The sequence below is a fragment of the Ptychodera flava genome, chromosome 2 (assembly GCF_041260155.1).
Source record: "Ptychodera flava strain L36383 chromosome 2, AS_Pfla_20210202, whole genome shotgun sequence".
NCBI classification, from domain to species: Eukaryota; Metazoa; Hemichordata; class Enteropneusta; family Ptychoderidae; genus Ptychodera; species Ptychodera flava.
The window spans coordinates 20,659,076-20,686,956 of NC_091929.1; the positions used below are offsets into that span (position 1 = coordinate 20,659,076).

The 27,881-nt window shown below is 37.1% G+C and overlaps 1 protein-coding gene across 5 annotated transcripts in view; it reads right to left on the reverse strand.

The window, feature by feature from the left end:
* The window catches only part of LOC139116662 (receptor-type tyrosine-protein phosphatase beta-like), a 40,335-nt gene extending 18,537 nt beyond the window's left edge, over positions 1-21,798 (reverse strand). For 3 of the 5 annotated variants that reach the window (XM_070679277.1, XM_070679256.1, XM_070679248.1), the window contains exons 1-5: positions 2,763-2,888; positions 2,297-2,391; positions 1,743-1,824; positions 1,416-1,506; positions 510-586 (exon numbers count right to left, since the gene is read on the reverse strand). In XM_070679277.1, the coding sequence (XP_070535378.1) occupies positions 510-586; positions 1,416-1,506; positions 1,743-1,824; positions 2,297-2,379 (333 nt within the window). In that variant the 5' untranslated portion in view covers positions 2,380-2,391; positions 2,763-2,888. Of the gene's footprint in view, positions 1-509; positions 587-1,415; positions 1,507-1,742; positions 1,825-2,296; positions 2,392-2,762; positions 2,890-3,478; positions 3,547-4,265; positions 4,387-4,821; positions 4,954-6,449; positions 6,603-7,296; positions 7,597-8,340; positions 8,612-9,372; positions 9,643-16,550; positions 16,838-21,511 lie in introns of those variants that run through there. The other 2 variants (XM_070679269.1, XM_070679263.1) reach the window with 2 other exon arrangements.
* Positions 21,799-27,881: the final 6,083 nt, after the last annotated feature.

Sequence of the window (27,881 nt, forward strand, 5' to 3'; positions counted from 1 at the left end):
AACTACACCCAGTGACGGTGTAGATTTTGACTACATATGTGCATGAGCAACAGTAAGTGCATATACGAAGTGAATTATTCAAAACCAAGTGGTATACTGTCGCTGGTATGGTTTATCGCTATTATATCATACAGTACCGGTATATTGAAATTATGGCATGGAAAGTCAAAAGGGATTTTTGCTCTTGCCGAGAACTAAAGCAATGTGCCAACTTCGCTGCGTTGCAAATATAGCACAGTAATTTTCACATCTCAACCAATCAGGTTGCTGTATTTGCACCATCAATATACTGGTATAATGTAATGTTTACCATTTTGTATATCATTGGTAGGAAATAATCATTATAATAATTTCTGATGGAATGAACCATGACAGTCACCCAATATTGTTTTAATCATTTGGTGTTTTGTGAGAAGAGAAAAAACTTAGTGATGATTTGACGAGTGACACAGTCACCACTGTCAAAGACATTGATACTTATAAGTAATACATAATACTCCAGCACTTACAGGCATCCAGTTGGCATTAATGTAGTCTGAGTCATCCTCATCATCAACTTTGGAAAGCTTGACTCTAGTCCTATCATCTACAGATAAATGAAAAGATCATTGTTTTAATATAGCCCTTCCAACCCCCATTTTTTCCTCTCTGGAGGTCCAACATTCCTACTGAAAACATGGGATTGGTTCAAACCACTGTGGTGAAAGGGTTAAAGCTCTATTAGCCGTTTTGTTTACAGTGTTGTCATTTGTTTTGTTCTGTTTGTAAATCACCCTTTTCTTCTTTAAGGTAGCATGCACATCGAAATTGAAAGACTTAAACTTTTGCTCACAGTTTCCTAAATGAAACTTGCAACCATTTTCTTTCAAAATCAAGAATAAAACTTCAGATACTTAGACCATGCTATGGTGATATCTACCGTACAGCAATGTCTTTTGAAGAGATGTAAGAATTCGACTTTAAAGTATTTCAAAATGCTGTATATTTGTATAATTCAGACGGTAAAATTTCAAACTCTTAGGCGACTGATGCCGTATGTTGTGTTCGAACCCGATTGAAAACTAGCCGTATATTATATATTTGTATAACGTACACGGCAAAATTTCAAAATCCAGTATATTTGTGTAACTGACATGGTAAAATTTCCAAATCATGTATATTTGTATAACTCACAAGGCAAAATTTCAAAATCCTGTATATTTGTATAACTCAAATGGCAAAATTTCAAAATCCTGTATATTTGTATAACTCACTAGGCAAAATTTCAAAATCCTGTATATTTGTATAACTCATTTGGAATATTTCAAAATCCTGAATATTTGTATATCTCACATGGCAAAATTTCAAAATACTGTATATTTGTATATTAACTCACTTGGCAAAATTTCAAAATCCTGAACATTTATATAACTTACATGGCAGAATGTTTGTGTATCTGTTCTTGGCTCTGTTATCAGCCAACTCAGCAGCTTCCCAGCTCTGATCCCGACCAACATTGCGAAGTTCCTTCAGACATAAGAAAGGACAAAGTAAGCTTGCAATATCAAATGGGAAAGGTAGTATTCCTATACATAAATATCCAGTTCGAAGCAATGACACAGAAAAATTCTTTATGATTACAATTCCTTCTTATGACATGTACTTAACTCCAGAGCAATTCTAGAAAGTGCATTGAACATGAGAGTGATGCACTGAGGAAGCCTTACAGTAGACCACTTTAAATTACTCTCCCGCAAACTTACCTCATACTCTTCAGAAAATCTGAATTCCATATCTGCACTCATAGACTTGAAATATTCATCATATTTCTCTAACTTCACTGGTCTGCAAATGTATGACAGGGTTTATATGTACAAGCTTAGAGTTTAGTATTATGACCAAAAGTATCTATTCAGACGACCAACTTTTGATCTGCTATATATGATAGCAAGACCTGTTGAGAAATTGGTTTTGATAGTGTCACTGTCTGTACAGAACTGATCAACATGACACTTTGTGATGATGTAATACAATGTTGCATAAAGAGTTGCGGTCCGCTAAAGTCTAAAATGTTGCAATATCATCATAAAAGTCACTTGCAAGCAGGTGCATATATGTTCTATTTTTGTCCTGCATTGAACCACGTTCAAACAATGTTGTGCACGCAAAGTACGTCTGTGTAATGGGTCGGCATTTCTCTCTGCATATTACTTTACGCAGTCATGATTTATTTTGCATATTACAGAACAATTTTGCGTAAAATACGCAGGATTTTGCGTTAATGGAAACACTGGTCATAAACATAAATCATACATACTTGGAGTGTTTTTGTCTCTTTCTTTTTGATGACTTGCGGTGATCATCATCTTTTACTGGTACAGGGTTGTCCAAACCAGTCATGGGGTTTCATCACTAGAAACCCAAAGCATAATAAATTAATATGTAGTATATCATGTAGTACACAATAAGGTGCCACATCAGAGTGTTCGTTTTATGCAAAATGCATTGAGTTACCATTGACTGAGTTAGCCTCAACACCAATAAGGATTTGTTATTATCCATCATTGGAAAATATTAATGAACAATATATTGGTCATTGATGATAGTTAAAGCATAATTGTCACTCAACTCAAGCAAATGAGGTACATGTATGAGGTAATTTGTACTTCATTATAAGGCACTATCAGGTAGGAAAAGATCTTGAATAATTTGGTAACATGACAGTTTTACTTGACTACCTGATGACAAGATGGAAAGTTCCAGTGAACTGAAAAACTATCTACCTTTTTTTCGCAGTGGGAGGATGGCGTCTTCTGTAGTATATAATTCCTAGCACAATTACAACTGCCAGTAAGATACCCATAATTACTCCTAGGAGGATCCATAGCCATATCATGCTGGGCTTCTCGACTGTGTAAGGATTAATAACATCATGTCAAGTGCAAGTAGTGAACCCTCTTGTACATTTATATACTGTAATTCGTTTGTCAGTGCAAGTCACGAGTTTTTTGTTGTCAGAATACACTAAAGTTGACCCAGATGAATATTTGGAGAAACAGTAGGACTTAATGAAAAAGACTTTTTGATGTGCCTTCAGAATATGTAAATACTGAACTGAACTGAACTGCTTTTTATCCAATGTGGATTTCAGTAGTTCTATAACAGATCAATAAAATATGAAGCAACAAAAGGTTAAAGGGAATATTTTAGATGCTCATAAAATTCTTGTCCATTTGTTCACATTTCATTTTTGAAATGTCACAGATGTTTTGAGGCATTGAAAAAAGTACTCGTGCTGTAAACCCTCGCTCTAACGACCATGCTTGGGGACAGAGAAAACGTTCGTTAGAATGAGGTGTTCATTCAAATGAGGGAATTCCAATCCAGACTAGCCTTCTCAGGGGATACATTGTACGTACGTTATGACCAATAATTAGTACTACTGGTGGTCATTAGGGCAAGGGATTACTGTAATATGTTGGTCAGTAAAAACCATTACCTGTTGTGATTGGCTCTGATAAAGGGGTATCAGAGTAGCCGCCAGCAGTATATCCTCTGAATTGGTATCTGTGAAAAAAAAAAGATGTTTATAGTGAAATATTATCAACAGGTCACGTATTACGGACTAACTATTAGCAGTGACTCAGGTATTTATTTTGTGTGTGAACATGCATTTGCCTCATGAGGAATGGTTGTACACAGGTCAGAAGACTTGGCAAAGCGTTGAATGTTCCTATTGTCAGATGCCTCAAAGAATGGGCACACATTGTAAGGCAATGCAGATTGGGGGATCTCATGTTGAAATATTAAATAACAAAAGGTTAAGATGCGAGTTTGACAAGAATGATTTGCAATATGAATCTTTATGCATTGAGAAGTTTGGCAACAGGGCAGTTTTACAAGGATGAAGGTCTATATATAACTACAGTGGTACGTATTTTTTCTTATTGTTAAAAAACTATAACAGTACGTAGACTTCCGTAACTTTATTTGGAGAAGATTAATTTGCTAACAACAGGACTGGATACTGATAGTCGCCGTTAAGCATCTCAGCTTGGTTGATCAATATTTGCCTTTTTCATAGAGCAAAAGAGACAAGAGTCCATGCATTTATCTTTGGCGGCAGTGGCTCAAACACTGAAAATATGCACAATGCCATTGCTTTGGCTAAAATAGATACGTCTAAGATTTAAACTGGTGAAAATCAGACGCAGGCGACTGAACTAAAGATTACATTTGGTGTGGCATCAAAAAAGATACATGTGTGGTTGTGACTGTACTCTAACCTGTATGGTGTTCCATCCAGTAAAGGACCATTGCAATATCCTGTGTCACCGAGTGAAGCACATGAGGTATTGCTACCAATTGTCACGGTTATACCAGTCTCTCTTCTGCTCCTTGAGTTTTCTGTTTTAAAAAAACAATAAATTTTTATTTTTACTAAAGACTTAAGAAAGATAACACTACATGGTCAAGGAAACATGACAAATACATGTCATAATTATAGCAACTGTAAGATATACATAGTATAATTTCATTGTATTAATATTGAAAAGAGATATGGTCAAAATTCAAAATTGTCCATGCAAATGTTCAGTCCTAAAATAGCTATCATGAGCAGCAATAACTGCTGATAAGAAAGAAAGAAAAAACACATAAAATTGTAATACCCTGGTATATGAAAAGTAAGTCGTAATATGTCCTATAGGTACATGTACTTAGCATTTCGTTGAGAAGTGTTATTACATATGACAATACTGTACAAGCAATCACTTTTACTTCTTTTAAAAGCAAAATATCAATTTATGAATGCTGTAATAATAAGATGTGACAATGGCATACCAGAATATGGCCAAGGGTACTTGTACCTATCTTCTATCTGATACCTCTTTGGTATACTGGCTTCTCCTGCATCATACCAGGTTGGCATTTGAGGGTCAGGATCTGTGCCAACTGGATCACCCTCATCATAATCTATAGACAATCAAAAGTAAGTAATATTATAATATAGATGGACAACAAACTATGAGATGGGTCATGGAGGGATATATAAAAGTCAATTATTCTTTGCATTGCATACTGTATTAAAGTTAAATTAAGATGCACATCAGGTCTACGAACAGGGTATTCATATTCACTATTTATTCATAAAATCAACATTGGGTTTCCTCTAACAAATACGATGGTATCAACCGGGACTCGAACCCACAACGCACGGCACCCAATCACCTAGCGCAGAGGACAACAGACAAACCGCTCGACTAAATCCCCAATCTCAAAAAAGATTGGTTCAATAACCGAGCTAAGGATGTTACAATTCTGACTGCGCCCTCTCCACTCACCGTAGAGTTCGTGAAGCACTCACGCTAGCACACACGCTATCATACATCTCACACAAACTATATCGAAGCGAAGCAATGAATACAATGCTTTACAAAATATTTACAAAAATATTCTAAAATGCCAGAACTTTTATAGAATTTTAATTAAAGAATTGGGGCACACTGATCCTTTTCTCAAAACTTAATCAACTATTGAGTTGATGATAAATTTCAGGTGTATATTATGGCCTTTCTAGATGCAAAGTATTAGGAGCTTTTGAGTAGTACAAGCTTTTCTTTAAATAACACTATTCATTATTTCATGTTGTATTCCCTTTTTACTAAGTGTCATTGATTTGCAAACGGCACCATGCAGTAATTAGAGTTTTGAAAATAAAGGAGTTCCTGATTAAAGATTTTTGCACAGTGCATTTTTACAATCAACATAAAGTGCACCTTCTGAGACCATGAAAATATAGGTTATAGCTTCTTGACATTTAGCAGAGTGATGCTGAGGTGCTATCTTCAGGTTTTTTTTTCTTTTCCATAAAACCACTGTAAAATGAGATCACCATAGCTATTCTCTCTTTTTATTGACTGCAATATACTAATACTCTCTTTTCCCTCTGGACAATTTTATGGCTATGAATGGATGGCAGACTCACATATTTGAGCCTATAATTTCTCTAAGGTACATGAATCATTTGTCCATTTGCTAAGAAATACTGTGGTGAGGATTCTGATGAACACTTACAGCAAGAAAGAAAAGATATGATGCAAGTGTCTTGAGGTTTTGCAGAGAATTTTTATTTTATACAATTCTTGTTTTGGCAAACTTAAAAACGCCAGGTCTACACTGAAAAACTATGCAAATTGCCAGTGTATAATCCTTGGGTCTGCTTTGGTCTCACAGTTATCGAAGGGCCCTGAGGAAAACGAGCTGTTTTCTTAACAAGACTAGGACCAATGTTATTTAGATCCTACCTAATTATTTTGTCTACAAATAAATTATTTGAGTAAGCATTTTTTTGAGTTTATGCAAAAGTATATCTGTCTCGAATAAGCATGAAGGCTTAGGTAGAAGTAAAATTAGGTAGAAGTAAAATAGCATAAAAATGTACGATTAGGAAGCTTGTGTTGAAGACCTACCTCCATCTCTTGTAACAATTACACTGTAGTATTCAACAGGCCCATTTTCATGACTAAAATACTCATCAGTGAAAAGTACTGAAATTGTTGACGTAGATGACGATATCGTTTCAGATGTGACTGGAGGAGTGTTGTTTTGCATTGGTTGAGGAGCTGAAAAGAAAGAAATGTATTTGATTTTTAGTATAGATATGCCTCAGCATGCATTTAAAACTGTAATTATATCAATTGCTGATGAGTATTCAGGGAATCTCTACAGAATTTGACCATGGATGGTTTCAAGGGGCCATTAACCTGATGACACTTGTGAAGACTATAGGAGCAACACTGCCTATTTTTTACAATTGCCTTAACTTCGCAATTTCTAATAGAATTGAGAAATGAGGCTGTGTCCAGCATACTATGGAACAAAAGCTACAACTATGATACCTTAAAGATTTAAAATTTTGGTAGCCATGCAAGAGGTATGCTAGTCACAACACAGCCTAAATTAATACTAAATTATGTGACATCATTGCTGAACACTGCTGGCTCTTCTTGGTCAGGTCAACACCCATATCCTCTCATACGTCCCAGTCCAAAATGGTTTGCTCTTACCATAATACATTATAACACATTTTACACACAATGATTTTCTTTAAAAATGATCAAACCAGTATTATCAAATCTACTCAGCTCAAAATCATAATCAAAACTTCCAAAGTTCAAATATCCAAATGCAATATAAGCACAACAAAGCAATCAAAATGCTAAAATAATAAATTAAAGCCTCAATTTTTTTTATGCTGACCATGGTATATGCATCCACGTGCATTGAATATCAATCATTACAGATGCCAATACTTACGTGCTATATCTGTCCTGTTCATCAGATCTGTTACATTACTTTCTGTTTGCAAAGGTCTCTCACTTATGGCTATAAGTTTCACTTGGTAATTTGTGTAAGGACTAAGTTCTGCAATATCAGCATGAGGATTGTTTTCATCTTCAGTGTTTATTGTGATAGGAACATTCAAATTCTTGTCAGAATCAGCAAGTTTGATGGTAACATTGTATTCTTGAAAACTCCCTGATGGTTTGTCCCATGCAACTTGCATTGAGTTCACTGTAGTCTCTGTCACGCGAAAATTCTCTGGTGTTGCAGGTACTGAAAAAAAAGCATAAGAACAATATATTTGGATATACCTATAAATTGGGAGTTAAGGTAAAATGCGCCTCAGAGACAGATGTTTGGACTATCTTACTTATTAAATTCTCTTTTGACCTATCACTTGTAGGGGGCTCATTTTAAAGCTCTTGGTGTAAGAGAAATGTCTGTATTTGTATTTGAAATTTGCAAATTTGATAACTTTTTTCCCACAGAGTCAACACAGGGATGGTGGCCATTTTGAATTTCAAATATCTGTAAATCCTGGGTAATTTGTTTCTCTAGTACCAAAATTTGCATGGTGAAACTTGATTTTTATTCTTGATTTTGAAAGAGAATGGTTGAAAGATTCCTTGAGGAAAGTTTGAACAAAAAATTAAGTCTTTCACATTTAGGGCATACACTACTGTAAATGATTAAACAGCACAAGATAATGATTTTTTGGCTGCCCAAGGTGGTGATATTGGTGATGGTTAAGTCAAAGCCAGCAATACAGCTGATGCTGTGTTATTAATTTTACTCAATAGCTTCTCTGTTTCCAAATTTACTCCAAACTTGGGCTTGCAGTGTTTTTGCTGTCTCCACACTTGCTAGACCCATTTGGAGATTGCTGTGGATACATTGAAAACCTTTTTCAAATGTACACTGAGTAAGCACGCTTGTAATATTTTGCCATGGGGTTGTTATGCTAATATACTCACGTAAAAATTTACAATGTAATAAAATGGGTAAGGTTTCACTTACATGTCCTGTCTGTTGTTTGTTCTGGATCACTCAAAACTCCACTGCTGTTTGTCTGAACAGTGATGTTATACAAAGATCCCGGTATCAATTTATGAGAAAGGCATTTTGTGCATCGTCGTTTGGTCTGACACTTGTCCGCTGCCAGTGTGATTTATGAAATAGCTATCATGATAACATCCAACTGTATCATTGCAAACCGGTGCTGCCCACTGAATGTTAAATACGTCATGAGTCTTTGAATAGACATAAACTTCTCCTGGGCTTAACGGTACTGTGGGACAGAAAGAATGGGAAAATCACTTGTATTTCTCTGTAATAGGAAATAACTATTTATTTCTATGTATGAGTGTAACAGGTTGCAGATAACTATGGGGAAAACTTGAAATTTAAGTGGCATCATTGTCTATCCACAGTTTACGCTCGAGCTCTAACAGCACTAAGTCTCCAGTCATTCCCAAAAAGTATATCCATAACTGTTTTTCAGGCCTCTTATGACCATGAAACAATCAATGCTTAGTGTCACTTTCTAACTAGCAAGTGTTTTAGTTAAACTCTGACCATCAAATGCTGTGTCTAGGCCTCTATCCAGAAGTACCCACAGTTTTAAGTATAGGAAAGAATGATAAGTAGATCATTAACAAGTCATGATGTGTAATAACTTGACCGTATTGCTCAGAATCATAAATATTATGATTACAGTTACTTGTATTTGCGACAAGTGAGGAAAATTCTCTTTTAAAGGCTAAAATTTTGGAGTAAAATCGGTATCATACTATGTTCTGAGCATTTTGTGAAATAGGGTTATTACAATGATTGCTCCTCATTACTGAAATACAGTAGAAGGCTGAATATTCACCGAGGACACCTTGCTTGCTCAGTCTTTGTCCTCTTAAGCATGAACTACTGTACATGCTTATTTGTAGTCTTATCTGTATCACATAGAATTGTAACATGTTTGAAAAAAGTAAAATGCTCTCTGTAAGTCATTATAATAGCTATGATGAACACTAGCTTGATTCTATGTCGACCTACCTGTTGTATCTATATGCGAATCACTAGGTGCACTTTTTTCATCAACTTTTATAGTTTCTATATAAATAGTGTAAGTAGTATCACCAGCCCTTAGTCTATCCAGCGTTATTGTTTTGTAGGGGCTGTTCCTTTGATTATCTACTCCTTCTTCATTTCCTCTGTAGTGTACATCAAATCCATCCCACAAGCTTGCTTCATCAATTGTCCAGCTCAGTGTCATTGTATATGTGTCAACATCAATGGTTCGAATACTTGAAACAGCAAACGGTTCTGAAATAATCACAATTAAGGAGCAATTGTCACTATTACAGTAACACTATATTGCGTCAGTGGCTACACTGACCTAAACAGCATTGACAATTATTTTGAAACAATGCAACTTTTTTATCAAAGTCCATAGAGGGCTTCATTGCAAATGTGAACTTTTATAGAAAATACCGTCAATGACGGTGTACCTTCTCTAATGTGTGGCCAGGTCAGGTAATTGTTGTTGGCATGGAGTTGTTGGTAAATAGTTGATGATGTAGGGGCATGAGGTGGGATATGGACCCAAAGAACCCAAAAGATGATTAAATACATCAATCAAAAAAATTCTAAGCTACAGTATAAACTGCCTAAAGATAGTTCAATGTGGAAAAAAAAGTTAAATAATTCAGAAATAAGAATTAACAGTCCAAAATAGTAATGACGCACTTCCCTACTGACCTGAGTGCATGTGAAATACACAACCTGGCATCTGTAAATTAAATGTATACCAAGTGATCATTTTAAGTTACTTTTAACTGTTTTTAATGGATTTTCCAAAGAGTCCTGTGGAAATGATGAAAACGCTTATCTGGTCTTGTGTTTGTAAAACCTCATGGCTGATAATTGTCATAGTATTGAAAAAAATTGAAAGTGAAGAAATTACTGTTTTTAATAGGCATATTTCCCTTGAAATACATGACCATGTAAAGAATATATGCTAAAAGTGTTTATGAGTAAATTTCTTTTCAAAAATAATTTAATCTGTGACCAAAGGATTTTATTCTTTGAGTTTACAAATTCAAACATTGCAATTTGTTCAATCATCTTGTTCAGTGCAAAATTTATAAAATGACTGAAAAATAAAAAAAATTGGCAGAATTACAGTCTTTGTGATGTAAAATTATGGGTTGACATCATGATAATTGTTAATCTGTTCAAAGTACTACTATACTATAATTTAAAAAAGAAAAGTTCATGCAGAAACGGTAACATATATTGTCCGCAATGTAGTGTTAATTTTGACTTTACATCAAAATATGCCTTTGCTGGATACCAAATATATAGGGCGAAATATTAAAATCAGCCATGTTCAGCAAAATCCACACAACAGCATTGATCCTTTTCTAATTTGATTTGCTTTGCTTATGTTATCCTTGTATGACAGTCAGTACAATATGGAACTTGAACACAACACAGTGAATAAGTATGCTGTAAATGAAATGGTGTGGCTGCATCCACATGCAGCAATAGGAGTGCCTTTGTCTCTCACCCCTCATTTCCAACCTGTCCCATCCCTGAAAAATAGTTTGGTCTTATATTTATAATATTAATAATTTCTGTATTTGTTAAAATGTGCGCATCTCAAAAACTTTTGATCATAAACATTTTCATTGTTTTTTGTAGCTGACCAGTCAGTTAACCTGTTTATTTTGAATATTTGCGCATTTTTCTCTCAGTATTTGACATTTTCAGAATACCTTCTTATTCAATTTGTCATTTTCTAAAAGTTAAAATGCTCCTTTGTGTGGTCAAGCTTTCCACAAGCATCAAATGTGGTACTTCATATAGGAAGGTCTGCCTCTAGAGGGCGGGCATCATGAACAGTGTTTGTTAGTTATTTCCTCCACATAAACTTCTGATTGTACTGTAAACATTGAACATGGCCGACGTCCGATTTTCCTGTCTAAAACTTTCACTCATTTTCGTTCATATGACTCTGAAACTCCAGGAAACGATTGGGAAGAAAGAGTTATCTTGAAATACTGAGGTACTCGCCGATATTTTGCAAAATTTAATGAGAAAAAATGCAAGGAAAATGCCGACAGGCTTACACAATGACCGTTTTCAGACTCAGAGGCATATGATCATCTGCAGATTATGCAACAGGCCCATATCACGTGAGGCCATGAGGGGATATCCACGCAACTCAGTACCAAACACTAGCGCACACAGAGTGAGCAAACACAAAGTGAGTACCCCTAACGTCAGCTCAGTAGTCTGTAATAGATCGTAGTCAACTAAGAACCTTGGAGAAAGGCTTAACACTGTGGCTATGCCGCTAAGTCCCTTTTGATTTTTGTCACAGCTCAAAATCGTTCTCCTGCACCTCAACCTGAACCATGAACACCCCCACCAGTTTATGATATGACCCATCACAATGGCATGACGTCAACGGATCTTGACAGACGGAAGTATTGACAGACGGAAGTAGTTGACACCAGCATACTGGTTTTTCAACTCTAATACCTTCTCTGTCTATAAATGGACACGAGAAGGTAAAAATGAGAAGACCTTGAATGTTCATGGCAATGGCTGTAATAAGTGACATATTTTCAATTTTCTTTTCACACTGTATCTCTTATGGATAATATCTAGCTAAGGTAGTTTCAATTTTTTTATTCAACTGATTGAATGAAAGCAGGTGTTATTGTATTAGAAATGTTTTGCAATAGAACTGTGTTGATTTGTTACAGGTGTTTATTTCATAGTGCTGTAATTTTGAGCATCTGTCACAATCAATTGAAGTTTTTGCACTTTATGCTGCACTTGTACTGCACCAAGTACAATTTACAGACATAATGAAAGCGGCAGGTCACATTGACGGGACCAGAGCAATTGACAGCAGAAGTACAAAGGAGTAAAATGAAATATTTGCAGCGTAACTACTTGACAGGTGGCATTATGTTTTGTTTAAAAAGGAAAAGGAAATAAACAAGGTCTGCAAGTCGCAATTGCTTAAAGCCATTCCTTAGGTATAGAAGGCAGCTTAACTTCAGAGGGTTCATGTCACATGGAAGCAACGCGAGCAACTGCTCCAAAAAACTGACATAAATCTTTTCCACGCTGATAAATATAGCCCTGTGCCACCATATTACCTTTCATGAAATTTCGTTTCTGTACACGGTCAGTGGCGTCAACAACATAGCCGTTGACCATTTCAAACTGCTGTCAATCACAAAGTGACACGCAGAAGGTACTAATGATCAAACATTTGCTATGTACCACCAGATCACCTACGATATACACAATGCAACAAAATCCTCAAATAAACAACATTCAATCGATACAAACCTGAAAACAGGCGAATGCATAGTACTGCGCTTTAGTAATGAAAGATTTCATATTTTTATGAGATTATGGTCGTGACAATGTGCATGGGGTACAAGGTATGTATGTGTACTTAGGCCCAAAAGCAAGTGTACTGTTTACAGCAGTTCTCTTTTTAGGCAAATGTGGCGGCCCTGAAAGGACCGTTTGGTTTGTATCAAAGACTACTTATTGCAAATGGTGGCCCATGTACGAATGATTTGGAGGATTTGAGTACACGGACCGTAGAGCTGCAACACACCTTTATATATGTATTTGTGAAAACAGCCCTTCCACTTCTAAAAGTATGCCAAATTATCTCATGCGCATTCTTTTCGAAAAATGTCAGATTTTTATTTTTTTACTGAATACAAAAAACGTTGATCTACCTGGTTCACGAGACAATCAATTCTAAAAATAAACCAAGAATTTTACAACTGGCCTTCCTCCCCTGCCTCCAAGTAAGGCTGTGTGTGGGCTTCCTCGTAAGCCACTACAGTCATTGCTGTGACGGCACTTTGCCGCCCGCTGTCCGCACAGTGTGCAAAGCCCACCTCCGTCTTCTATTTTTCGCGAAAATCGGCAACGAAGGTAGTAACCTTAGCATGTTTCACCTCCATACCTACACTATGTCATGAGCTCTCTCAACCCGGTAGTGTGCGGGATCACTGGAACTCAACAATATCGCCCATTTCATAAGTGAAATGCCGCCATCCGAAAGAAGCAGAACCCTAACTTCGTCAGTATACTTATTCTTTTTGATCCAAGTAATGTTATGGTGACTCATCCAAGGTCCGCTGAACGATTCCTACACGTGATCGCCTTCAATATAATATACACGAAGCACGGCATGATCGATTGTGACTGGTGGAACGAAACTGACCGTACTGTTCATCTCATCCACAGCACAGTCGTGACTGTGACCCACAGGCTCTAATACGAACGTTTCAAGGCAACAGTCTCAAACAGCAGTTTTTTACAACATTATTTTCAAGTCAATTTGAAGTACTGCTGGGACTGAAACCGAAATGCACTGTTGAGTTGACGTCTTCAAGCGACGCCAGCAGTGTACCATGTTGGCCTTCGACAGCTCGGTACTGTACTGTACAAAACGAATTCTGAGCGTCACGAACATGACGGTAAAAACTACTGTATCTTTTTGTAATTTCGTCTGTTATGTTAGCTTGCAGTACATATATTTGTATTCAAATAAAACTGTCTGGATTAGGATTTCCTGCAAAAGTGGGTTCTTATCTAAGCTGATACTGGCTGCAACACGATGTCAACATTGATTTGCATTCATTATTCATTGCCACTCCCGGACCCTGGGATCGCGAGCGATGGCTTTAAATACCTGACATCAATTAAAGGAAAATGCACCACATGCCGCTTAAAACCCAAACTGCAGTTGTTGCAGCTGCCAAGGTCTGCATCGGGAAGGTCAAAAGTCTCCAAGGTCATCTCAAAAATTCTGGAATAATATTATCGCATACTGATCAATATTCAATATAAATAACGTCTAGCCTATGTCGATGCTGGGATACATGAAAATAGGTCAAAGGTCATCAAAAACCACCACAACAAAAATCTGTAGCCATTGCAGTTTCTGATATATGAAATCCTAGGTCAAGGTCCTCAGGGTCATCCAAAAATGTGGGGTAAAACTGTGGTCTCATAATGATCAATAATATCCAACATATACCATGTGGTTGTTGAGGTATGTAGGTGAAAGTAGATCAAACATTATCCAAGGTAATTCAAAATTCAAATTTAAGATCACATTCACAATGTGGTTGTTTTAGAGAAGTTTATTTTTCAGGAGCAAGAAATCATCCAAACCCAGACAATCATTTTGTTTGAGATCATTAAAACACTCACAACCAATCATCACTTGCATATGTTGTATGAGGAACCATTTTGCACTTTTTAGCAACGTTTTCAGTTCAAGCTTTACTGACACCCCAAAAGTAAGGTTTTGTAAAGAATGCAGAAATCGAAGTGAACAGAAGAGCACAGATTTAACCTGACTGACTTCGTACCGGTATGTAGTATGCTATAAGATGTCGATAACATACAACAAAGCTGTACAATACTTCACATAATAAAGTTTAACTGCAACAGTTGAAGATCTCTTGACGGTATGAAATGTGATGTCAATGTGATATTTTTAGTACTGCTCTGGTATGATGCAACAAGCACTGTACCGGTATTTCTCTGGGAAGACACTCAAAAGTCTGATACACAAATGAAACTTGAAAGTAAGATAAGTATAGATATGTAGACAGATAGACAGACTGAGAGAGAAACCAACATGGGAATATATTTGTCTGATAGGTAGACTACCTGCCCTCATGACTCAGGCAAGTGTTCATACTCCTAGACCAATGAATTCCCATGTTGGTTCACAATATCTTTATTAAATATCTTTGATCTCAGCATTGAGCAACATGAATTCCCTTGCGAACTAAGCATTCTTAATGTACAAAATATGTTTTGGTAGTTATTTGACTACCAGATTATGGTTTTAGCTTCTATGGACCCAAACATGTGTTCCAACACGGTCCCTCTGTGGTTGCAAGCATCATTTTACAGCAAATGCATACAGTCTTCACTTTTGAAAATTTAACTCACTTTTGAATATTGCTCATGTTCAAGTGACATTTTAGGTGTTGTTTTTAAATGTTCAAAATCAATTTCTCATTTATATGCCAACTGTGAATTTGATTTGATTTTCCAGTGTCACATAATGGGAAAATGATAAGGGTATTTCTGGTCAAATCATGTGCATTCATGGTTTTCCAGCTTACTTTGTCTTTCACCAACAAAAAACCAGTGAAATCTACAGTGCAATAGACATATGCAGTACATGAGGCATGTCAAAAATCACATACACAACAGTATTTCCATATTTCCATATTTCTCTCCTTCTGATGTCAGAGGAAGAGGACTATGGTCAAAACAGTTTTCACTACTTCTCAGCTCCATAGACTTGAAATTGGGTGAGTTAAGCATGTGAAAAGCAGTTTCAAGAATATCGAGAAATGATCTACATGTACAACATGTACAAATATGGGCGGTTTTCTGTCTGAATCATGTATTTCAATGGTGCAAAAATTATAATAATATCAACTGCACCATAAAATTATAGGCAGTGCAAGTGGTCTAGTCAACCAAGAGTTATATGGCCATATCACAGGGCAAAATTTACAAGTTGATCACCAAAGAGCGGAAGTCAATAACAGTAAAAGCAACAAATAATGCAGTTATGCATCTGATAGAATTTTTACCAGCAAACAAGGATGGTTTGATGAAGGACAGCCAAATTTGCCAATTGAAACTTTGACTTTGCATCTGGTCACAGGAATGAGACAAAGTGATGCGACAGAATATGAATTATCTAAATGATTTTGAAATGAGCCATGTGTTTCCTTTATTGACATCTGCAACAGGATTCATAGCATATGATAGATACAGTGTAGCATCATTCTGAGAATATCTGATTTATAAAAAAAGTATTATGCAAATTAGTATTAGTTATTCAAGACATGGCCACAAACTTAATCAGTTTTTGCCATTCCAAACAGATTCTACGTTACAATACCAGATTTGATTCCAGTCTGACAACATGCTCTTGAGGTATCGTGCCTACAGACAGACAGTAAAAAAGACAGACATACAGACAGCAGTACGACAATAGCTAACGTGTGAACACCTGATCTGACAAAAGGGTAGGTGCATAAAGCTCTATAAGAGAGCAGGAAAGCATGTACATATATGTCAAACACTGAATGACATTTTCACAGCTAATTTTCAAAAAATGTGTCCTTATACAGAATAGTACCTACTTGTTCTTTTGTCATCCATTTGTGGTGTACTTTCAACTCTCTCATCTGAATCGCTTCCACTGTATGTGTAGACAGTAACAGTATAGAGAGCACCAGGTACAAGGTCAATGAAAGTGTGGGTGTGTCCAGTTACTTCAGCATCGTCAACAAGTTTACTGTGTCATCACTTTTACACTCCAATCTGTAGCCATCTTTGTCTGCAGTTGATTCATCCCAAGTAACTCTAAGTTGAGTAGTGGGAGCAGACTGTGACTGCTCTACTTTCAAGTTTGAAACAGGATTTGGTTCTTAAAGCAAAAAGATAAAATACCTCTTCCTCAATAATTGGCATGGCATTACGGTTGTGAAATTCAATCACATTTCCATTCAATGTTTACACCGCTTAATAGCATTTATCAATGTTCAGAAGGATATTTGTAACTCTCAGGCAAAATTCTTTTTAAAAACAAGTCCTTTGTCAACTTTAATATATGTCATGGTGGACATTCTTTCTTTATCTCTGAGTTTGGTTGGTGTTTTTGTGTTTGTGTGAGTGTGTGTGTTTGGTGAATTATAAGTCTGCAGTTAAGTTTTTAAACACCATCATATCAGTATAAAAGAGCTCATCTTTATTTAACACGATTGGAACTAATTTGGGATAATTGGATCTTCATATTTTTAAAATTTCTCAAAAGTGTTAGGTGTCGTACAGGTGAATGTTGCAATATTACAAATTACTCATAAAAACAAGTGTGTAACTTTTAACAGAAAAGCAGATAAGCTTATATTTGTAGGTTAAAACAACCTTACTTCACCATCCAATTATCCCAAATTAGTTCCAATTGTGTTATTTTGAAATGATACATGTATGATTCAAATCAAGAGTATCATCCAAGAAATGTAGGATTTATCTGTGTTCATGACTGTTTGTATAACATGTATTCCTATTACAATCATCAGGATAAAAGCAGTATTCAATTAACAATCAATTGACCAGGATTGCACTTATTTGAATTGGTTGTTTCTGAAATATTTTACTTATCCATAGCACTATGAAAATTTCCATAGCAATTGGAAAAAAATTGACCGATTTCCTCTGACTACAACACATATAACATTACTATAACTGTAAAAGAGGCTTATGATGAACAACGAAATAGATGCTTTGCGAAATCGCGAAATAACGAAATGACAACATTTCCACAACCCCCCCATTTTTTTTTTTTTTAAATTTAAATATTTAAATAATGTCCGTGACCACAGCAGTTGTTTTACTGGGTTTAACGAACAGATTAGGTACATAATGGAATATTTTGAAGTGACTTCAATCACAGTCGAACTACAAAGTGATACATGGCGAAATCATGGGCCGCCATGAAAATATCAGTATGAACACATACTCCCACAGTCACTGTACAGTACCTGTTTAGTCAGGGGAGTTGTGAAGCTTCACAAATCTCTCTCGAAATAAAGCCATAACATTTTGGAATTGAGGTTTTTAATCTTCAAACACTAGCTGTCGAAACACAGCTATATATCTGTTGGGGGGTAGCGTGTGTAGCCGGGTTGACTTTTGATCCACAAAGCTCTGCATGGCAGCGTTATACAGCCTCCCACCACAGCCTTGCAGACTGATATAGAAAAAAAGCGATGGTGGCTCCTCAGAAATAAGGCAGGCACTTTCTCCGCCGAAAACAGCTGATTTTGAATCCAAAACTGGCATTGATCTTCGTTTTCAAGCACACCCACCTCGCCTAGGTACACGATGTGCCCAGCAGCGCTTGTAAACTTCAGCAAAGCCTACTTTTCTCTCTCTATGCCAGGGAAGCCTTCGTATCCGCCGCCATTGTTCATCTCATTCAACCTATGAGCACTCGGGCAAAAACCAGCCCCATGCAGAGCTTTGCGGATCAAAGGTCAACCTGGCCACCGCATCGCTACGCATGCTACCCCCAACAGATATATAGCTGTTTCGACAGCTAGTGTTTGAAGATTAAAATCCTCAATTCCAAAATGTTATGGCTTTATTTAGAGAGAGATTTGTGAAGCTTCACAACTCCCCTGACTGAACAGGTACTGTAGTGACTGTGGTTGTACGTGTTCATCCTGATATTTTCATGGCGGCCCATGATTTCGCCATGTATCACTTTGTAGTTTGACCGTGATTGAAGTCACTTCAAAATATTCCATTACGTACCTAATCCGTTCATTAAACCAAGTAAACCAACTGCTGTGGTCACGGACATTATTTAAATATTAGATTTCATTGAAAAAAAATTTGGGGGTTGTGGATATGTTGTCATTTCGTTATTTCACGATTTCACAAAGCATCTATTTCGTTGTTCATCGTAAGCCGTAAAAAGATCATGCAGTGTGTGAAAACGTTGGAGGTTAACCTTAAGAGTTAACAGCATCTGTCAGATTATTGACAGAAGCTCAGTGCATGATGCAGTAAGCACAAAGGCAATATAATGCAATGTAACCTGTGATATGTAAAGAGCAGTTACTGTAGTAGTCTTAAAATAGAAAAAGGCTCAGACTGGTTGGAAAAACCTCATCAGTACTCTCAGGCCAAAAAAAATATGTGCTGTTCCGATTACCCAACCTACCCCAATTTATTTCCCCAACCCTAGACTTTTTAGAGCTTCGTAAACTCAGAAGTAAAAATAATGATATGAAAAAATGTGAAACGCATTACACTAATTTAAGTTTGATTTTGATACTTTTTGAACTACTTCAATAAATTGCTGTTGAAACAATACCACGCGTAAATTTCTCTACGCTGATTTTGCATATGAAAGCCTATAAGCCAGTTGAGAGTTACGTTTCCAAAAGTTCATTGCCTTAGCCCGATAAGGTTTCTGTGTCACATCATCTCTGTACGATTGAGAAAAGCAGACAAACTGAAGCTTTTGTGCATCATATGAATGTCCATAACACTGAAAATAATTCTGATAGCAAAATTGACACGAAAAGTTGGACTTTACTGTCACAGAAACGTGTTCAGTGCAGACTGCACAAGCATTGAACTATTTGAACCAAGCTGGTTTGCATAGGGCAATGTTGATCCAAACTTACAGTAATGAGGGATGATATACGCACAGTAAAAACGTGACAAACAAGCACATTATTTTTTTCAGAAGCTACAAAACATTCCTTTATAACTACAATAGATTTTTTTCTTGGTTTGTGTAGTGTAGACAGTTCAGTGAAAAATGAAAAAATCCCTTGAAGGTACCAGTCCGGGTCATTTCCAACATTGGCGACTCAATATGATAATGTATTCTGGCTTTTAGCCAATCATCGACCTGATTACATCATTAATAAAATACAGGCACGCTGGGTCACAAATTACCCACCAAGTGTGATCGGCAGTTTTGGGCTGCTTATTAAGCCTCTGTCTTGTGAATTTCGACAAATTTCGACTGTAAACATAATGCACGTGTTCTGCAGAAGGTCATGTCCAACAAGGAGTCCGATGAGTGAAGAAATATTCGAAATATTGACGATTCATTTCTACCCCAAGTTTATAAATTTCGCTCAAGTACCAAGAATCATTTTGTGGATGTTCGTCATCTCTATTAGAAATATACTGTTATAATGGTTATTTGAGTAGGTACGTGTATGGCGTTTTGCAAGAAGGAAGAGCAATGTCAGAGCTTTAAAATGATACCTGTTTTGTAGTTTCCTACGCAGACTAAAAATGGTACGTGATTTTGAAAATGTGTCGACAGAGTGGCCACACAACTGTTCGACATACGGTAGAATTTGCGATCGCTGCCATCTCCGATACAAATTGGGTTTTCTGAACGATCTGTGTAGGTACACAATTTATATTTCGCAGGACTTCAGGCCAAAGTCCAGGAATCACAGCGATATATGGGGTTTGGTTGTCTATTTTGAAAATGTGTTTGACAGAGTGGCCAAACAACTGTTCAACATTATGACAGAATACAGTATGGCGTACGTAACGAAGGACGCATGTGGAGGTTGCCAGGAAATACAACTTTTACTGATGGCACGCTGGCCGCTGATTGGCTAATGGGAGGGGGAAATATTATGGTATAGCGTCGCCAATTTTGGAAATGACCTGGACTGGGTACAGTGGGAAAGGCTGGCTGTTGTTTATTTTGATGTTTGAATGTACATTAAGCCCTATAAAAGCAAACTTACAGAATATGTGCAAACAAACATACAGAATATTTAAGCATGACAGAATATTCTACAATTTTTAGGGATATTAAAGCTTATGAATATTAATGAGCCGTCCGCCACTCTGGAAGCCCCATACATTCACAACAGTGATACCCAAATTTGTTGACTTTTGAAAAAATCTTCTTGAGGATGGTGTTTGGAGCCAGCTTAAGCAAGTGATTTATGGCTTGTAGTATGTATATCACAAGTGACATCACTGCAACATTAAAACATATATAAGATGTCATTAATGTTTTAGTCAAATCCCCCTCCAAAAAAAAATTTTAAAATCCACCTCAAAATTCCAGTAGAGGGGGACCAATCCCCCCTGGTATAGTATCCTAGATGAAACACTGCATTGATGACAGTAATATTGTGTTGTGTCAGTTCTTACAAGTCAGACTTACCTGTGGATAAACAGTTCACTTTCCTGTCAAAGAATGTAATTCAGCAATATCCATTTCCGTTGCAGTCTAATAAACCACACACTTCAATTCTACTGATGAATATTTTATTTTAATAAATTGGTATTCAATTTGAGTACGTTTCATGAGGAAATTGTTCACTGGTAGTTTGTTTGAACGCATACAAAATGCACATTGAGAAATAAAACAAAATGAAAAAAAAAAAATTTCCCTACCTACCTACCCTATTTTTGACAACCATGTAATCGGAACAGCACATTTTTTTTTTGGCCTCATACAAAGACCTCAAAAACATTTCTAAAGATGTTATAAAAAGGTGGTGTCACTTTTGAAAAAATATGTTGACTATAACATGGGACTTACCTGTCCTTCTTGCTGTAGAAACACCATCACTCTCTACTCTTTCATCCTCAGCACCATCAACTCCACTGTAAGTGTACACACTGACAGTATACAAGCGACCTGGTACTAAGTCCTCAAATGTATGGCTTGCAGTTGGATGAGCGACATTAAATTCATGATCAATTTCACCAGACACACCACTTGAACATACCACTCTGTAGCCACCAACATCATCCGTTGCTGCAGTCCATGTAACATCAAGTGAGGTATTAGGAGAAGAATTTGACCTTTCAACTGTAACACTGCCAACATCATTGGGTTCTGAAATATGTAAATTGGAGCAGGCTTATTCAAAAACTACTTTGTTGACAACTTTCAGGTAAAGTTTTTTTTTCACTTCCACTTTAATTGTGTGCTTTCCTATTCAAGAAGCGTAACTTTAAGACAAAGCTATTGAAAAAATATTGTGTGGCAAAAATAGAAGCATGGCATTTGCCAAATGCTGTGCTCAGTTAGCTTGCATTTATCATTTTTATGTAAGCTGCACTTTATATGTAACAAGTCATCGTTGATGACACAGTTCCCACTTGTTAATGGGTATGTTGATTACAAGTCCTTGGAGAGAATAGAGTCCTGTTCATTAAGTGGGTCTGTGATTAAAAATGAGTTCCATACTGGTGAAAATGTAAAACCAATGTGGCCTGCCACACAAAAGATCATTGAATAAGTCATTAGTACTTAATCGACAGGATCTGGCCAAATATTTTTACATTCTATTATAACACTAACTGATTATCACATGTTCCACATTTCATAAACAATACCGCCAAGTGTCAATGAATTGTATTAAACACTGTGAGATCAACAACTGTACAAAGTTTCATCAAATGAAATGAAGTGTTTCTGGACATATCACTCTTTATTAGGGAGTTCATTACACATGTAAATTAAAAATTAATTAACCTTATACTGCATAGTGTCTTTATTCAATGTAAGCAATGTAAGCACAACATCTGTACCAAGTTTCATGAAATTTGATCAATAATTTCTTGAAATATCAGCCTACTTACAAAAATTAATTAAATATGCAAATCAGCAGTTAATTGACATGATACTGCTACATAGTGTTTCCGCTGCCCGCTCGCCAAATCGCAAATGCTAGAAAAAAGTAGTGTTTGGCGAGAAGATTTTGGCAAAATATTAGCCAAACTTGCGAATCGAAAATTGCACTATGACGTCATCACTACCGGTATGTCTGTCTGCATGCTGTCCTGCATTCAACTTGAGACGTAATGCTTTATCTCTGTGCATCCCTGACCTAATGCGTCAGGAGATCCTATTTGTAACACACAGTAAAGAATAAAATTGTAACGAAATAGCTCACAAACCAAAAGTACCGCATGTACACCATGACTAGTTGACTAAAATGTTGTGAAGTTTTGGGTTGGACTACGCGCAATGTGCCTACAGATTACTCCATGCAGTGACAGCCATGATGTCATCAACAGTGAAGGACCGTAGTGACGGTGAAACTTAGCAAAAACAGCACACTTTCCTTTTTGACTTCGGCTGCTCCACCAATATGGAGAAGAAACCATCCCCAACGCAGGTTCTAAGCGCAAGTAAAGCTATGAAATTGAAAGAGATTATGACCAGAGTAGGAAAGTCGACCGTGAATTTGGAAAGGAAGGTAGTGGCATGGTCAAAAGCATATTCATGGCTTTTTTTAGAACGTAGAGTGAGTAAGGCACTCCTGAACAGCGAAAAATGTTCATGGTGTATTGCTGCCAACAAGAAAATATCTTTAATGGCGTTAGAAACTTGTGTGAATTAACTTTCTTAAAGATAAATTCGCAAGAATTTTTGTGACGTGACATCGTCAACAGACTTTCAGAGAAGCGCTCATCCGTCCAAGTGGGCATATACCATAGGGGATAGCCTATGCGTCCGTCCCCAGGGGTGGGTTGGTGTTTTGTTGTATTGCTAATAAACGTTTATTCTATCAAACTTTGGTGTTTTGGTCTTGCACTGCCCTTGACAATCTTGCGTAAATGTTTTATCAGCATGCTGCATCTATTATCTGACCAGTTTGATTGCATAATTCGCCAAAGCAAGCAAGGTAGTAATTTAGTCTATTATCTGATGAGTTTGAGTGCCTAATTTGCCAAAGTAAGCAAGGGTAAATTACTAATCTGTGGACGCTGTCACCAGATTATCACCGGATTAACTTTGACAAAGTCAACAACGAGCGCACCAGCAAGGTATAACTGAAGAAAGGGGAGAAACTCTCAAAAGCCGTGTCCACAGAAACCTATTTTATAATAATCACTTCCCAATTTTACGAACGCCAACAGTTTTCTGATATGTTCAAACGGGGACAGGCCTATTTATGACTTCGTCGGTTGCTTCTTTGAGCAGCAGAACGCTAATAGAAGCCGTGGAGTCAGCGTCCCGATGTGGTCCGTCAGACCGGAAGCCGGAACTAGAAACCTTTGACCTTGACCGAATTTTTTTTTGGACATCATATGTTTTTTATGTCAGTTTTTGATCTCGCGTGAAACCCTGCATAACTATATATAACTATATATAAACAAAAACTTTTGGACATATCTTTTAATTTTATGTTAATGTTTTGACACGCTTTAAAATGCATGATATAGCACACTGTATGTCTGACTGTCGGGAAACACTTCTTGCGCCGCTGTCGGACTCAGTCGCGCGATCGCGGGGTCTTTCCCTCGCACATTCGCTTTCCCAAAAATGTGGGGTTTTTTGTATAAAAACCCAGCTTTACAGTGAAGGATGTTAGACTTCGAAGTTTATGCAATCCAACATCATCTGGCCACTGGCTCACCTTCATATGCGGGACTGTGCTCGGAGTTCACTACAATTTGACGTAGGGTTCGTCGATTGAGAAACTGGAATCACAGAGATGTGTACATCGGACACAAATGCGGATGCACTGTTTTTTGCGCCTCCGTCGGACTCAGTCGCTATGTCTTTTCCTTGCACGTCAGCTTTCCCGAAAATGTGTTTTGATAATGTATAAAAACAACTTGACAGTGAAGGATGTAACTTTACAGTGAACAATGTAAACCTTCGAAGTTACAAATACACTTGTAGATTTGATATGCGAAGACACATTGATGACCAGTTATTCTCAAACCTGGTGAAAATCATTCCACGACACTAATCGATTATGTTTTGGAGAACGTCCTAAGAACCTGACTGTGACCCTTGTTTGATGCGTTAGGTAGTTGAGTATAAGGATTGATCAATTAATGTAACAAAATATATACAGATTCACGCGACTGAAGTCTCATGTTCTTGGTAGCTCACTGACGATTATGGCAGAGAGGGCGAAAGTCTCAGACCCAAGGGAGTAAAAGCAGTACGCAGTACAGTGCATGCTTTCTGAGAAAGACAAGACGGTTTCCTTAGCTACAATGCAAAATCCAGTTTTGACTAATCTTCCCGTCCTGTTTCCGAGAATAACTTTCGAGCTGCATAGCTAGTAATGTTTAAGTCAAGATATCCGAATCGTTCGTGTTCGAAATGCTTCTTGATTTGCAGAGAGAACACTCGACTCTTCTTGCTTTTGTTTTTAGTCAGCACATGGGGTCAATTGAAAAATTCAAAGCAAAATACCGCGGAGTATAAAATCTGCAGGCAGGGTCGCAGTCACCAACCGACAACCCTGCCTTATTGTAGAGCACACAACCGGTCGTATGTAAAACATGTCTTGTTTTGTTATTTAATGTAAATGTAAATGTTTAATGATATGAAAGTGTACGTATTGCAAGAACGCAGTTGATAAACTGAACAAGTTGAAGGCGAACGCGAACGTCGAGTTAATAAAGCATTTTCCGTTCTTGTTCTTGACTTACACGGAATTGTTCAGTATACCCATGAAGTCTGATTCAGTTCGATGCGGTGTTAGGCATGTTGACCAACGTGGTTTTTGCCGGGCCAGCCGGAAGAGTATAAACACACCTCCGATACGTTAGCAAGGTGTGTTGAACCATGGACATAGCAGAGATGGTTGAACACGAACCACACATTCTTCGGAAGTCCTCCTTTCCGACCTGTTCGTTTACAAATGAATATTCAAGTTTGTTTTGCCACCTGATTGTTTCTGAATAAATGAATATAAAGTGTCCACTAGTTTTACGGACCACATCTGGACACAGCTTTTGAGAGTTTCTCCCCTTTCTTCAGTTATACCTTGCTGGTGTGCTCGTTGTTGACTTTGTCAAAGTTAATCCGGTGATAATCTGGTGACAGCGTCCACAGATTAGTAATTTACCCTTGCTAACTTTGGCAAATTAGGCACTCAAACTCATCAGATAATAGACTAAATTACCACCTTGCTTGCTTTGGCGAATTATGCAATCAAACTGGTCAGATAATAGATGCAGCATGCTGATAAAACGTTTACGCAAGATTGTCAAGGGCAGTGCAAGACCAAAACACCAAAGTTTGGTAGAATAAACCTTTATTAGCGATACAACAAAACACCTACCCACCCCTGGGGACGGACACATAGGCTATCCCCTCCGATTATATTTCGCATTCATATCTTGCAAATGTGCAACTCTTGTCGTGATATTTGAGCATTTAACTTGATCGTCAATGAAACAAAAAGATGTTTCTCCATATCAAAACGTTAAATATTTGATATTTTATGGTTCTTTTTACATAATAGACGTGAATCTGGATTTATGATCCGTGATTTCCGCGATCCAGAACATGATTCAAGCTGGCTGTGAATACACACTGATGTCTTTGGTGATGACCCCTGACCCAAGCGCCATCGATACGCTGTGCGCTGTCCAAGCATCGCATCGCTTGCTAAATTCAAGCGTAAAGCAAATGTATCGAAAGTCTAAAATGCACATATTTCTCAGGTCTGAGAGCATTTTGCTTTTGAACTGCTACGAGATTGGATATCTGAATCGTTTGAAAACCTAGTAAGCTGAACCAGGTTTTGCGCTGCTGTCTATAGTGCGATATGTATAGTATAGCACTTATAGCGATTTCAGATCTGTTACTAAATATAACTGCATACGTGTAACTCTGAACAGTATCGCTTGAGATTTGGACAAATTTTATGTTGTATGCGTGGCTGTTGTTGGCACCTTGTAATCTGAACCATAAATTGGTGTGACTTTTAGTATCCATAGTTGGACTAACAGGGTTTCCAGTGTTTCCTTTAACGCAAAATCCTGTGTATTTTATGCATTATTGTTCTGAAATACGCAAAAGAAATCACGACTGCGTAAACTAATACGCATTGAGAAATGCCGCCCCATGGACACGGATGTACTTGGCCGGTACTATACTACATTGCCTGAACGTGGTTCAATGCAGGACAAAAAATAGAACATATGCACTGGCTTGCAAGTGACATTTATCATGATATTGCAACATTTTAGACTTTAGGGGACCGCAACTCTTTTATGCAACATTGTATTTTATTATCACAAAGCGTCATGTCAATCAGTTCTGTACAGACAATGACACTGCAGATGCAAAAAATTCGAGAATCCATCGAGTCTATTGTTGGTGGTAACACAATACAGTTAATGGTCATTACGTTGCATGTTATTTGGAAAGTGTTATGGGTGACGATTTAAACTCAGTCGAGTTGCATTCGTGAAGTCCCGCTGGATTTTGACCAGTATCTTCTTTGTGTTAGCCCTTTGAAAATACTAATTTTGTAGTCAGAAAGTTTTTTTTCTTTGAACATGAAGTCATTAGGCTGCTCAACGATCATACACAAGACATGCATCACGACATTGAAAGCGTTCGGGTACATATACATTGAAGCCCCCAAGGCTACTGTTCTTTGTTAATAGAGCTTGCGCATGAAAGGGAAACCACCAAGTTCTACAGAAAAGACTGCCCAACTCATTTCAGATGCTGATTTCTACAGTACGCATATTGATACATTTTACGCAAATAAAAACACAGTTGCATAAAATCGTACGCAAGGTTTGAAATTGTAACAGAAACGTTGGGTTTATTTTCGTCATTCTTGCGGCAAATGCAGACAAATATTTATTTTGCATATTAATGAGTGAGAAATGACGTCATTTGTGATCAGTGGTATATCGGCTTGGCTAATTAAATATCTGGTATGGCGAATAATTTTTTAGGGCTTCTAGCCAAATTTGCTACAAGATTTTGGAACCCAGGGGAAACACTGCTACATCTTTGCACACCATTACACCACCAAAAGATCAACATCTGTGTGACATTTCATCAAATTTGATGCAACATTTCTAGACATATCACACTATTTACAAAAATTCGTAAAATATGCAAATTTGCAATAAATTGGCATGATACTGCATAATGTCTTCCCACAGTATTACTGTACTGAGAGATC